Source organism: Aristolochia californica, unplaced genomic scaffold (assembly GCF_029961685.1).
Source record: "Aristolochia californica isolate CCGP_79_NKW_82.1479 unplaced genomic scaffold, dmAriCali1.0.hap1 SCAF_10, whole genome shotgun sequence".
Lineage (NCBI taxonomy): Eukaryota > Viridiplantae > Streptophyta > Magnoliopsida > Piperales > Aristolochiaceae > Aristolochia > Aristolochia californica.
The window spans coordinates 160,342-174,253 of record NW_027181771.1 but is presented as its reverse complement, the minus strand read 5'-3'; the positions used below and the strand labels follow the sequence as shown (position 1 = coordinate 174,253).

The 13,912-nt window shown below is 40.1% G+C and overlaps 1 protein-coding gene across 3 annotated transcripts; it reads left to right on the top strand.

The window, feature by feature from the left end:
• The first annotated feature begins 1,395 nt into the window (after positions 1-1,395).
• Positions 1,396-13,717, top strand: LOC137943231 (uncharacterized). 3 transcript variants are annotated; one of them, XM_068788923.1, is made up of 11 exons: positions 1,396-2,149; positions 2,256-2,317; positions 7,023-7,164; positions 7,246-7,447; positions 8,408-8,557; positions 8,693-9,607; positions 9,694-9,932; positions 10,026-10,099; positions 10,294-10,399; positions 13,385-13,410; positions 13,492-13,717. In XM_068788923.1, the coding sequence occupies exons 2-11, from the start codon at positions 2,262-2,264 to the stop codon at positions 13,568-13,570; spliced, it is 1,989 nt and encodes a 662-aa protein (XP_068645024.1). In that variant the 5' UTR covers positions 1,396-2,149; positions 2,256-2,261; the 3' UTR covers positions 13,571-13,717. The 3 variants fall into 3 exon arrangements, with proteins under 3 accessions (XP_068645024.1, XP_068645023.1, XP_068645026.1); XM_068788922.1 differs by having other exon boundaries at positions 7,246-7,536; positions 8,404-8,557; XM_068788925.1 differs by lacking the exon at positions 1,396-2,149 and adding an exon at positions 3,540-3,827 and having other exon boundaries at positions 2,270-2,317; positions 7,246-7,536; positions 8,404-8,557.
• The last annotated feature ends 195 nt before the right edge of the window (positions 13,718-13,912 follow it).

Sequence of the window (13,912 nt, the reverse complement as noted above, 5' to 3'; positions counted from 1 at the left end):
TGTATTAGTCAATTTTGATACAAATCGTGACAAAACTTTAACATTTTGAGCTGGGTTTGGTGCCAGCTCAAGGTTTGATCATTGATCCTGTTCCCCTTTAAGCATGTCTGTGTTATTACTCAAAGGTAGAGGGGGAGGTTGGAGATGAAGATGTGGAACCAGTTGAACGTTTTCTTATCGCTGATTCTGGGGTGGTGAAGATAGAGCTGACGCTTTCCATCCCTGCTTTCGATTCAGCTGCCTTCGAAAGTGGGGACTGGAGGGCAGACCAAATCCTTCCCCTTTCAAAGTCATCCTTTGTTAGGACTCTGCACAGTGGGGTGCACTTTACCTGTTCGGAGAAATGCGTAGCAGTATACAAATGCGAGAGCCACATGGGGCTTACTCGATCTGCTACTTTATGGGAGAAGTTCTTATCAGTAGTGATGATTTCTTATCTCTTGTGTTTTAGGCACTTGTCATTGAATCCTTCTTTAGATCTAAGCAATGCCTGAACACGTCTGTTGATAACACTTCTTTTGAGGAATTTGTCTTTAAAATAAAAGACCTGTTTTTTTTTTGGTCTCTTACACCAACCTCCTACTCTTTGACTACAGATGATGAAAAATTGACGCCAGCCTTCTGCTCAAGAGGGAAGATGATGAAAGGTTCGATGGTTTCGATTGAATCGCGAGGTAATCGGTGTGATGGACTCGATGATGGAGAGGAAGCGGATCAGAGAGGAAGTTTTCATGGGAGCTTGTTTTGACTCATTGATCAATCATTCCACTGCAAAATGTTTCGTAATGCAGAGTAATAATAAACGAAAGATCCCCAGTAAACATTTTTTACGCTCATTTTGAGAAAATTCCTGCCGAGACCTGAGATTAGAAATTCTTGCTTTTTAGCTTTGGAGTTGGTTCCTTCCAATTTTATGACGGTGGTCATTGAATGGGACCTAAAGCTCATAGATGCAATTTTGGATATTGTTTTGAAAAAATTCAAGAAGAAAAAGAAAATTTCCGGTTTTCGTTTCTTTCTCGATTGTGGCAGTGTGGTCTGACTCTCCACGCAGACTATTTCATCACACGGCTCATTGCTTTGTGGGCTTCAGTAAATGTGTCAAGATCTACAGTTTCAACAACTACGTTTGCAGCATCTACTCGCACGCTCCCACTGGGCAACGCGTTCGCGCCCGCCGTGCCTCTACACTACGCTGCATACGCCATCCTCAGAAGCGACATTCATAGGAGGCGACGAACTGGTGGGCCCCACTGTCCAGGTACCAGCCGCTGCTTCGCCTAACCGTCAACGTCGCGGCGTCAAAGCGTCGGTCAAAGACGCTTTGACCCGCAAACCGCGTCGTTAACTGAAAACTCGGAAAAGTGCTGCGCCGGCCTCGCGTGGAATCTGGACTCTGGAATGCCCTCACCTCCACCTCCACCTCCCAGCTCCTCCTCCCAGTCTATTCATCGTCTCCGGCTCTCCTCCCACGCTGCTGCCTTTGTACGTGGAAGTGGAACTATTTGCTTTGTCTTCTACACCCCTCTCCGCCCGCTTCTGCTAATTAAAATCGAGCAAGCGATGCAAGGAACAGATTCCCAGAATCTTTAACACGCTCTCCATCTCTTTTTCTATTTCCGGACTTTCCAAATTCTCCATTGTTTTTCTTACTATTAATTTTTTTCAAAAATTTCTCTTGGGAGCTCAATTCAGATTTAGGAGACAGGAGATGGGAATTGAGCTTGTGCGGAGATAGACTGATGGGGTCTTAAAAAATGACGTTTTGGACGTGTCCTTTACTGGTAGCATCTCCCCGACGCGCCTTGCAAGCGAAGCGAACGCTGCAGTAATCGTAGAGAGAGAAAATAATGAGTGAGTGAGAAGAGAGATACAGTTTGTGCATCATGTGGTGACATGCGAAGCCTCTGCAGCGCTGCCCTCTTTCTCTTTCCTTCTCTACACAGTCTCTATCATAACCTTCCTCCGTCTTCTCCTACTTCTTCTTCTTCTTCTTCTTCCATGCTTCGGTATCCGCGCGACTTCTCCTCCGTCCATCTCTAGTCGCTTTCGATCTCCTCCGTTGACGACTGCGTCCCTCTTATGAGAAACTGTGCCCTTACACATCACACCCTTCCATGGAATCGCATTGATAGTTTTCCGTTTCCAGGTCTCTACTTTTGCTCGTCATTATTTCTTTTCCCATCTTTTCTTTCTTGAAAATGCATAGTTTGTCCAACGCTATTTTTCACTCCATTTCTTTGCTGCGATCATAGAGATCCATGATGGGGAGCCGTGAGAATCGCCACTTTTTCTCGTTGACAAGTTTGCAGATCGGGTAAGCGGAAACAGGATTTCTTTATTCCATGCTATGACTTTACATTGTTGTTCTTTTCTCTTGATTCTTAAATTACAAGTATCGTGCAGCGGCAGAGATAAAGCTCTGCTGGAAATGATGAGAAATACCCATTGGGTCTTTACCAAAATTGTCAGTCGATCTACTATCCTCGAGTCAAAAACTAGCTTTGCCACTGATCATTTGGAACAAAGTTTCGATACATTTTGCTCTAGCCTCGAAACCCTCTGTCGTTGCAGTGCATATTACTAACACCGCTAACCGTGTCATAATCTCTTGAAATTGAGTTCCATTTGTTCAGTTTTTCAACATCGGGTTCTTGAGTCTCTGCGGATGTTTAATCTCTCCTTCCTCTTACGTGAAGCACTGTTATTATTTGAGGACAGTACAGCTTTATAAAGATATTTATCCAGTGACCCCTTCACGCAAAGACGTTGATTTGAACAACGTTATTTGAGCAATGGTTGCCTCTCAATGAGACCACAAATGGAGCATTACTTACTGCTTTATATAATGACCCAATCACATGAAGTCAATGGACACTTGTACACCTTTTCCCATGGTACCTGGAGATGATATAAACCATTGCATAAAATATGTTGCATGTCTCAGTCCATATGGTACACAAAAGTTTCAACAGCAGCCTTGTTAGAACAATACACCAGTTATCTCTGCTTTTTACTTTCTGATTCTTGAACAAGATTAATTTGATACCAACGATTTCTCCATTGAGCTGCGACAAGGATCACTTTCAGTTTTGATCTAATTGATCCAACTGATTTATTCAGATTGTTCTGTCCCTTACATGGAATCGGTTAGTCTTAAGTAACACTTTCCTGATTTAATGCAAAACTATTTTGCCTTTGAATGGTGATGGAGTTCATTAGAAGATAAAGAAGAGATACAAAGGAATAGCGTTCTAAGAACCAAAAGGGAATAGCATCAATTATGAGGTCATCGATTTATCCTCAATAAGGTATTGGCGGGTCACTTACATTTTTCTCTAATGAATCAGTGACAGAGTTGGCAGTTCTAGTTATGTGATTTAAGCTGCAATTTTCATTTATTAGTGTGGTGTTAGAGCTGATGTCTCAAGCCACCTTGTCCAACCTGAAAATAGCCATGTTTAGTAGGAAGCTTGCTATGCCACTACGTGTAATCTATATAGTTCTCATTTTTTTGTTTATTTGTTGTTTGGTAGCAGCTGGAATTCGGCCTGGTGCTCAATGTTTAGACAACAGTTTTGAACTGTAGGCTGGAGATCTCCTGATCTTCTCTTTAATAATTTTTTAGTTTCCTAGATGTTTTTGGTGTGTGAACTGTTGTGCTTTAAGCACATTCTTGAGGATGAGTACGGATTTTACGAGATGGTTGGTTAGATCAGCTTTGCTTTATGCATGGAACATTGGGTACTGAGGAAGCATTTTCTTATTGAAGATGAAGATGGCAAACATGAAAATGTTGTGATGGATGCCTGGCAGAAATAAGAAAGGTAAAACTAGACAGTTTGCATACCAGCTAATACAAAGGAGTAATAGACATGCATAGGCTGTTGCAATGATTTGACATGTTAAAAGTAGCCTGATTTGTAACATTGTGGAGAGTTGTGATGTTATTGGTTGAAGGACAAACAAAGAATTAGGTGAACACTGAACATGTCATTCATAGAAATTGTGAAGAAGGCAACTTATCGTGGATTATTGCCATTTTGAAGAAAATATTTTGTGCACAAGGAGTAATTTACAAACACATTCTTGTAACAACATTCTCCACATTTCTCATAAAAAAAACAACATTCTCCACATGTTATTTTTTCCTTGCTTATCAAATTTCTAGTAGTTACTGCTGGCGATGAAAAGTGACTAACCACAATTAGGTTCTTAGTGTGAAATATCATTTGGATAAACAGTATTCTTTTTGTACTTTTTCCTTTTTTTTTGAAAATATTCCGTGTTTTTTATGAACTTATTAATCTAATTATTAATAAACATACCAAGGTGTTTTTAGTTGACTTGAAGGAACCAATTGTTTTTTTCATGCTTATTTGTATGATGGGGAATTGTTTTTTCCTTTCTTCACTTTGAGGACAGGATTTTATTTTCTTATCTAGAGTGGCAATAACCTATAGAGAGACTGGTTGATAGGAAAAGTTTTATCAAGCTTAATTTCCTAATCAAGTTTTATCAATTCTTTATCAAGGATTGAACCCTACACCGGACCGATCAGAACTGCATACTCCACTATTGCCGAGCTTGTTAACCTGTGTCACCTCCGGATTTTCAAGGACTCCATTGGTGGCCTCATCTATTGAAGGCGACTCCAGCAGTTATTGGGTGGTGCTAAAAAACTCTGCCACCCCCTTGAAGCACGGGTCATGTTCATGAAGGCCTAGACCTTGTTTCTTGTTTTAATTGTTCTTGGTCTCATGTATTGAGACCAGCCAATAGTGTGGCTGACTCTCTTGCTAAGGATGGGGTATCCTTCCAATCCCTCATTGTAATAGGTCCCCCTTTGTGAGATTTTGTTCTCTCTTCTAGAATAAAATCTCATCCTTTTCAAAAAAGAAATTAGCAAGACATGTCAAGAGGCTAAGTCCATCATAAATGCCATAAAGTTGTGATGGTGCTGATGTGGGGCTTCTATAATATAATGGATCGAATAAACATAACGCAAGTAAGACAATGGAAGACCACTAGGATTTAGGTTAAGAAAGAAATGAGTTAGACCAAAGACACATGATTGTAGGCTGATTTACTTTGTCTTGATCAAGATTTAATTGCATGGTACCTTTATTTCAACTGAATTTAATCGACATTATCTTTTGGGCAACTAATGCTTGCTAAATTCTTTATTTTTTAAATAATGACGAAATTAACTTCAATTTGGAAAAGCAGTGCATGAAAGAGTACAACCAATGCTTCACCTATTCACTTTCCCATTATTTTTAATATTTGGGAAAATCTTAAAAGCATTTAGTCTATGTTGCTGTCCCACCTTTCAATGCCCTCTTACAACATTCAATTGGTCCACTATGAAAATTGGTAACATCTTGTGGTGTTTATCTTTGGAGGGAGGAAACCAATAGCACCTTTGAGGGAAAAGGCTAGGACAATTGGGAACGTGATTGATTTAATGTACCATCAATGTCTCTGTTGGGTTGTTGAGGTTCTTAATTTTTCATTTCTCTGGTACTATTACTCAAGTCATTTGGAGGGCTTTAGTGATTTCTTTGACTCAAAATTTGGTATTGCCAATGGATGGACTCCCCTAATGAGGGATGCCTGAAGTTAAATTTTGATGCTTGTTCAAGCAGTGAGCGGGGGTTGATGGGTGGAGGTGAAGTAGTAAGAGATTACTTGAGGGGAGTCATCTATGTATGTTGTACTCCACTTGGGCATCTGAAGGTTGAGACTTAAGCTCATCTTCATTGCCTTAGACTCTTCGGGATTGTTCTTTGATCCCTTTTTGGTTGAAGGTGATTAGTAGGACATCTGGGCATTCACCTTCTCCATTGATGCTGCTTAATTACTTTGAAGAGTTTTTCTTTTTAACGTTGATTCTCAATTTGAAAACACTTGTATGCGTACTTTTTAAGAGTTCAACCAGTTGTCTAACCCCCTCGTAGGGGATGGTCTCTCTCAACAACACTTTATTTTTCGGGAAATGCTCTTAAATATTTGAAAACAAGGTGTGAAGACATAATATTTGCTTGCTTCCGTTTAGTATATGTTTTTTAGCTTTCATATTTGTATATATTTTCTTTGTGGCCCTGTATACCTTTCTTTTGAAGAAAGAGTCATTTTTGGCATCTTAAAAAAGGTTTAAAGAAATGCTTTCTCTATAATGTCTTCCTACAATGATTGCTATAGTACTTGTAGATAGATATTTATTTATTTTTTAAGAAGGAAAATTTTAGAATGAAGAAAGTGCAAAAAGCTGGAGAAAGAAAGATCAAAGAATACAAAGAAAAGAAGACAGAAGGCTTCACACCTTGTTTTTGTAGATTATATCTAAGAGAGCTTCCTACCCAAGGTCATAGGCATTTCTCTGCATTTCTAGCACATTAGTTGATGTGCTGCAATACTTTAGTAGCTTTGTTTAATTCTGAAATTCAGTGACCCACATGCAAGCATAATAATAACTAAACTAAAAGGACAGCATAGTAACAAACCCTAATGAGCCCTGTAGTCTAGCTAACCAAAACACAGCCATGTAATGCCAACTAGACATAACCTAGCCGAAGTGGAAATGAAGTAACCAATAAAACCAAATAAATTCTTAAATTTAATTTCCTGAACTCGGTAACTACAGTTAAGACTAAAACGTGAACTTTTGGGCTCCTTTTTGAGGTAAATAGTTAAATTATTCTTTGTCTCTTCATTGAGTAGCCTTCAAATTCTTTGATTCCCCTCTTAAGATTTTCTTTTAGTAGACAAGGCCCTTGCATATAAAATTGTGGTCACCTTGCCATACCGTCAGAAACCTGATGAAGCTTCTGTTGGATTTAGATACTAACAATCCTTCTAAACTCATTCATAGCTAGTATCCACACTACATACAAGAAAAGAAATGGTAAACTAATTTTAATTTTATTATTTTTATTTGCCAAACTTTTGATGCACTTAATATTGACGCATGGAAGTCTGATTGGATGGTAAATAAGTTGATCTAATCTTAATTCTTGCAGGGATTTGCAGTCTTATCTTTCACACTTGTCCCTGTTTTTAGCTCCTGAAAGCAACAAACTCTTTATCTTGGTAGACAACAGGCCATGGTTGATTGATAAGGAATCACGGTCAGCACACTTGTGGCAATTTATGGTTACCAAGGTTGTCAAAGAATGTCTTGTCACCTTCTCATTTACAGTTTAAGGTCATAATAAGCATGACAAAATTTTTAAATGTTTACAGTCTCGACTATCTCCTTTTGCAAACACAAAAGCAAGACGGAAGCGGAAGGATTTGGCAAAAGGGTTTGAGTTGAAGAGTGGCATTAGATCCCATAACAAGCCAAAAACGGTCAAGACATGGTTCCCAGTAATTGATGCTGCAATGTATCAGAAGAAAGCATTACTCCCAGTGAAGAAATTGAGGGATTCCTTACTCTTAAATAGTGAGCTACATCGCACTCTGTATGGTTTTATTGTGTTTGAAGTTGCATGGGAAAATGTGCGTGGTATCAATTATCTGAATGAGCTTCAGGTATTTGCACTTCTCTAAAATGTTTGTGTTTATCTGCATATGTCATCATCATTAGTAGAACACTGCCACCCCCTCACCCCCCATCTGTTGAGTGTGTGTACATAAATCCTCTTCCATTCTTCTTCGTTTAATAGATAGGCTGAGTTCTTACCACTTCAGCCATCTCAATTCCTGTCTTCTCTATTTTTCATCAACTCTTTCATCAAAACCCCTCTATTGGTGCACTATTAGGTCTCGCTTGAACTTTTCTGTCTTTCCTGGTTTTGATACATTTATGTCAGCATTGTAGTTTCTGCTACTCTGTTGATTTGCTTCTTCTCTAGCAGCACTTAGTTTTATGGATTATGACTGGGTTTTGAAAGTTTACATTCACCTTTTTGGCTGTGGCTATCATGTAACACTTGTACACTAATGTCCACTTTCAGTCATCTAGCATTTATTCTATCATTTGTTGAGACCTGAGCCAAAATTTATGCAGATCGTCAGCACCCTGAACTCAGAGACAGGTCCTTCCCATAGACTCCCTAGCTGCCGTGCCTTACTAGACTTCGAGGGTCTAGTGTCTCCCCGTTACTCTCTTTTCTTCCTGCCTCTCCCACCTCCTTTCGCACCCTCTTATTTCCTTGTTCTCTGCCCATAACTAACTGCCCCTTAGAGGACAGTACTGATGCTGCCAGGTGGAGCTTCCTCAGTGGGTGTCTGAGCCCCTTCTATACGTCCTCCAACTTCTTTTCCTCTTTTACCCCTACTGCTGTAGACTTGGCTTACCAGGGGTCTATCACATTTATATTTTTAATCCTTGTTTCCTATTTGATGTGTATAAGGTGTTATGCTTTTGTTTAATATCATGTATACATTTACTTGTAGACAGACACTTCTTTGGCACTGGAGTCGAAGTTCATGAGAAGGTGGGAGTTTGACAGTATAGAACAGGCTTTGAGCTGTATTTTTTCATGGTTCCCTGGGACATATTATGACCAATTCCTCTTGCAAGAGTACCTTGACAGAATCTCCTCTCCAAGTATTGCCTTTGAGCTTAAAATTTCTGAGCCCTACAATTAAAGAAAAGTCTTGGTCTTTAACTTTGATCACCATTTTCGTTTTAATCATATATATCTGTCAGCCTGATGCTATTGTTGTTTTGAACCTTTTCCAGGTGAAAAGTTTTATGACGCCCAGGATGACCTCTCAATGACAAATAGTTCTGGAGATTTTGGTAATGTTAACTGTCGAGAGAAGTCATTAAATGAGGAGAAGTTCCAAGCAATGAACTTGTTAGAAACACCTTCTACTCCACCTCCTTTAGGTCCTTATAAGAGAAGAAAGATAACAAAAAGCATGACTTTGAGCTCTGGCGGTGCAACAGATGCAGTTTCTGAGGAAGCACAAGGTGAAATTGTCAGTTCTCCAAGACATCCAGTGACATCTGATGCCACCGAATATAGGGATGTGTTAATCTTATTTAGGTTTAATGATCGTGACCTTCCTTTCAGACTGAAGGAGATAATCATGTCTGATCTTAGGTTACTAACGCTTTTGGAGTCTGGCCTTCCATCCTGGGCTATTTTTCTTCAGTCTTATCCAGTATTTTGTCACTTGTATCGTCCATGGATGTGTCCTCTTGTCAGAGCTCTATATGTTCTTATTTCTATCACCACTGTACTCATTGGATTTTATGACTTGTATAAAAACGTACCACTGCTGAAAGCAACTGCTTCACGCTTGTGTGGGCCATTATTCATCTGGATAGAAAACTGGGAAATGATATCCAGGATCAAGTACTTGGGGACAATGCTATTTCTCCACAACTTTGAGAAAGCCGTGAAATGGTCATTAGTGATGACTCGTTATACCAGGTCACTATTTTCTGTTCTAACCAAGCCACTTGCCGGGCCGCTTCTTGAACTTGGAGAGTTTCTCCTTCCGTTATGGCATTTCTGTCTTGAAACAGGAGGAAGTGTTTGTTCTCTCATTTGGATTGTCTCCAGTTCTATATGCAGCACAGTTGTAACCATGACACAGGTTTTTCTATGGCCAATATGGTATATCTTTTCAGTGGTGTGGAGAATTGGTATAACCAACAATCTCAACCATGTGGTTCACTGCAATTTTCATTTCTTACAGGAATTTTATTTATTTAGTTATATTTCATTGCAGGAATTTTTCTCCTATGGCCAATATTCTGGGCTTTCTGGGAGATACTAATGTTCCCCATACGCCTGGTTTTGTCTTTGGCAAGTTTCTTGTCCTTTCTTTGCTCCTTGGTATTTGATTCCCTGGGCAAGCTTTGGTTGTCAGTAAGAGGCATATACCAGATTGCTTCTGCTTCTCAAACTGCTGTGAGCAGCTATGAAGCTTCATTGTGGAGTTCACTTTGGAATGACCTTTTCTCACAGGTTTCTAATATTTACTGCTATACCATAATTAACAGCATTGTTGTCCTTGTTCCAATATTTCTGAGTTCCTTTTTCTATTTCTTCCCATCTCAGATTTTTCGGGCAACTCGAAGTATTGTCAATGGTTTTGTTGCTTTTTTTGCAGCCTGTAACAGGCATCGTCTTAGGTATAATTTTTTATATCTACTCCTTTTTGTGTTGCTCATTTCTGCTTTCATTTTTCTCATATTTTTGCTAGATTTATGTCTTTAGGTATTTGGATCCTCATCCATGATGCAATTGTTGTATTTTTTGAGAAGATTTGTCCATTCTTGTTAGTACATGTAGCTGATATGAGTAACCTCATTCAATATGCTTGCAGCATCTACAATCATATCCAGGAGTTACTTCTACAACTATCTTGCCTTGCCAGCTTGCGGACTGCGGATTGTAGACAATGTAGAAGGGATCATGAAACTCATAATTCTGTAAGTCTTTGTAGTATTCAGATGTTATACTTTCTGTCCATGTTATCCTCAACCTTCAGACAAAAAGAAAGTAGTTTCTTGGACAATTATTTCATTCCTTTCAAAATGTTCTAGAACTGTGGACTTCCTTCGGCCAAGACAAAGGTCAGGATATAATGGAAATATGTTATGGTCCTGGGTTAAGTACCTATGTCTTCCGCTCCTAACAGGCCGGTCTTTTGGATAGTATTGGCTAGGTGCTTAACATTTGGTATCAGAGTGGGCTCCCATGTTGCGAGTTCGAATCTCGGAGGGGGCGACCTAGAGGCCAAATTAAAATTACTGGTAGGCCGTAGGAACTTAACCCGGGTCCGGCCAGTATCTCTAGAGTAGGCCACCGTGGTCGTTGGCTCGCGAAGGTGGGGTGTGATGTTATGGTCCTGGGTTAAGTACCTATGTCTTCTGCTCCTAATAGGCCGATCTTTTGGGTAATATTGGCTAGGTGTTTAACATTTAAATGTTAAACACCTAGCCAATACATCCCAAAAGATCGGCCTGTTAGGAGCGGAAGGCATAGGTACTTAACATTTGGTATCAGAGCGGGCTCTCACGTCGCGAGTTCGAGTCTCGGGGCACACAAAGGCTGGATTAAAATAACTGGTAGGTTCGAAAGGGGCGACTTAGCGGAAGGGGTGACCTGGAGAACTACGAAGGGGCACTAGGAGTAGGCCGCCGCTAGAGTAGGCCACCGGGTTGGGCCAGTGTAGTTGCGCCGCCGAGGTCGTCGGCTCATGAAGGTGGGGTGTGATGTTATAGTCCTGGGTTAAGTACCTATGTCTTCCGCTCCTAACAGGCCGGTCTTTTGGGTAGTATTGGCTAAGTGCTTAACAAAATAATCCTCTTGACTAAAAGTGAATGTGATGGAAGGTTTTCAATGATCCCCTCATCAAGTTAGCCACCTAGCCCACCTCTTTAGTTTCTCTGAATGAAGCTCTGAAGAGGCAGCTCCAAATGAGTGTCTCCAATTAGTCATGTCATTGTTGGACAAACTTCTAGAACATGCCAGAGAGATTGGAAATAACAGCTAAAACTGAATTTCATCCTTGAAACCTCAAAGCAAAAAGGGCAATGCAATTGGAGAGTTGATAGTTTGATTCTTCTGCAAATTGCAAAACTTAAATGACTTGTTATCAAAATAATAATTGCTCTGCTGTGGTGATCAAAACATAGAAACAGTAAGTATTGGCTTTTTGAAACGCCAGTTTTTGTCCAAGAAGTAGTGCATATGTTTTCTTAAAGAGAAGTCAATAATAAAAGTAGATGGTGAAACTTACTAAATTTGTGTCACAAAAAACATCACCTGGATTAGTCAATTTTTTCCTTGCTCTCTAGTTTGGTTCCCCCCACATAGTTTGAGTGGTTCAACTTGGTTTATTTCTTGCTTGATTATAATAAAATCCCCTCCTCAGCTAGGAATGAAGTTTGAGTGTCATCAGTTGGGTAGAAAACCTTAATATATTATTCTGTTGTTTGAAGAAGTTTTAATATATTATTCTTAACCTCTAATGGCTGCTAGGTGCTTTTCTGTGCCGGACTCCTTTTGTTTGAGAGGTTCATGCTAGCTTCCTTGCTGAATGTTAGAAGTTCTAGAGTTACGGATATGTAGGGCAGCATCCTCGCTCCCACATAAATGAAGAGATGGGGGAGTGGAGACATTGACTGAGGAGTGTGGTCCTTTTTTTTTATGTGAGTGAAGGAAGTGAGGTGATTGGTTCAGTTAATAGTGTCTATTTGCATGGTTTGGTGGTTGAACTGTCAATGGCCAGGTTGGCTGGTTTTCCCCTTCTCTGACTTTTTCAATTTTAGGCCTGGGGAGGGGACTCGGTTTTTCCCTTCCCTGACTTTTTCAATTTGAGGCCAGGAGAGGGGACTAAGTTCAATTGAACTCAGTTCCACTGGTGGGGTGGCACTTTTCTTAATGACAAGTGATGCTATCAAAATGAGGTATCAGGAAGTGATGTGCAAGTGTTACTTGGTTATCTTAAAATTTGTACCGTCGGGGGAAGAGCCACTTGGCAGTAGACGGCATGGATTCCCATTACCTAGAAGTTGACCTACTAGTTAGGATTTTTTTTAAGGCTGAGGTTGTTTTGTGATGGTAAGGGTGAGAGAAGAGAGAGGTCCAGGGTTGGGATCCCAGAAATAGACTGGAGTGTGCCTTTGAGTTGAGGCTGAAACACTTCTATGAGAGTTCTTTGTAAATATTATTTAGTTATTCTTACAAACACCTTGTGTTGTGTGCTTTAGTATCTGTCAGCCACATTGTTGTCAAATCCCAGTGTCCTGCACAGTGCACATAAGATTTGCATATGTTCTTGGTTAAGCGATCCTCCTCTAGCATTTGGAAGGATGGCATGTGGACTGTCCTTGCCCCTCCCCACTCCCCACTCCCACTTGAGCCAACAGCCCTGCCCCTCCCCACTCCCCACTCCCCACTTGAGCTAACTGTTACTTCTTGTAACCAGTCTCGTTTTAAAGGATATACAGTCTACGTCTTGAGGTAGTAAAGGGCGCAGGCGTACCCAGCTTAGGCCCTCCTACCAGTGCCCAAGCCAGTGTTTTTTTTCCCTTGTGCTCTTAGGCTATGCACTAGCACGTCCAACACTCGACACCTTGGTCTTGGATGGCTTGGATAAGCTCCTTTGCACAAACACCTGCATTATGTTTATGTGCTTGTAAGTTCGGCTTGGATATGTTGTTACATGCTTCCCTCGACTTTCCCAGCTTCTGAAATTCTTGTTTTGCTCTACTTCAATTTGTCTTGGTGCAATATCATGATTATTAGTGCATCACAGTCGTGAACTGGGTAGGAATAGTCCCATTTACGAAATGACTTGTCATCTTGTTGGGTTTATTACCATGAATGGCATTAGAGTTTGATATAAGTCTAGTTACAGTTGAAGCTGCAAAAAGACCTTACTAATTGTGTTTTTGAAACTGTTGCAGGAGAGGAGGAAACCCAATCGCAAAAAGTGAGTGTATTTAATTGCTTCTCCAATAATTCTTTATCCAGCGTTTTCTGCTTATTATGTGATCGCGTTTTGCTTTGCTAGAGCCATCCACCAAACAGGAGACAAACAGCAGAAGAGGGCGAGTAGGAGAGGTAGAGAAGCCAATGAAAAGATGGATTAAATACATGAAACAAGATCCTGTTCAATTGAATTCATTGTACATACGTACATATGCTCATAGCTGTATCATGCTATGCCCGATATGCATGAACTATTATTTAACATTGTACATCACTAGTGGCTTTTTTTATTAAGATCCAGTTTTCTCAAGAAAAAATCTCAATTTACTTGATTGAATTTTGGACTTTTGAAACATACAAACTAAAGGAGTTTAATGATTGATTCATTTAACAGGTTTAAAAACAACGGTAAAAATTAGTATAATGTTGATTTCCTCAGCTCGTCTATCACAAACTTGGATCGACTGTTTTCGACTGAAGAAATCATCACCACAAATATTATT

What these genes read in the sequence shown, in the direction of transcription:
- LOC137943231 (XM_068788922.1), top strand. Translation starts at nt 2,262, where the DNA reads ATGATGGGGAGCCGTGAGAATCGCCACTTTTTCTCGTTGACAAGTTTG. An exon ending in TTGACAAGTTTGCAGATCGG is followed by an intron (nt 2,318 to 7,022) that starts GTAAGCGGAAAC and finishes TAATTCTTGCAG; the next exon opens with GGATTTGCAGTCTTATCTTT. An exon ending in GGCAATTTATGGTTACCAAG is followed by an intron (nt 7,165 to 7,245) that starts GTTGTCAAAGAA and finishes AAATGTTTACAG; the next exon opens with TCTCGACTATCTCCTTTTGC.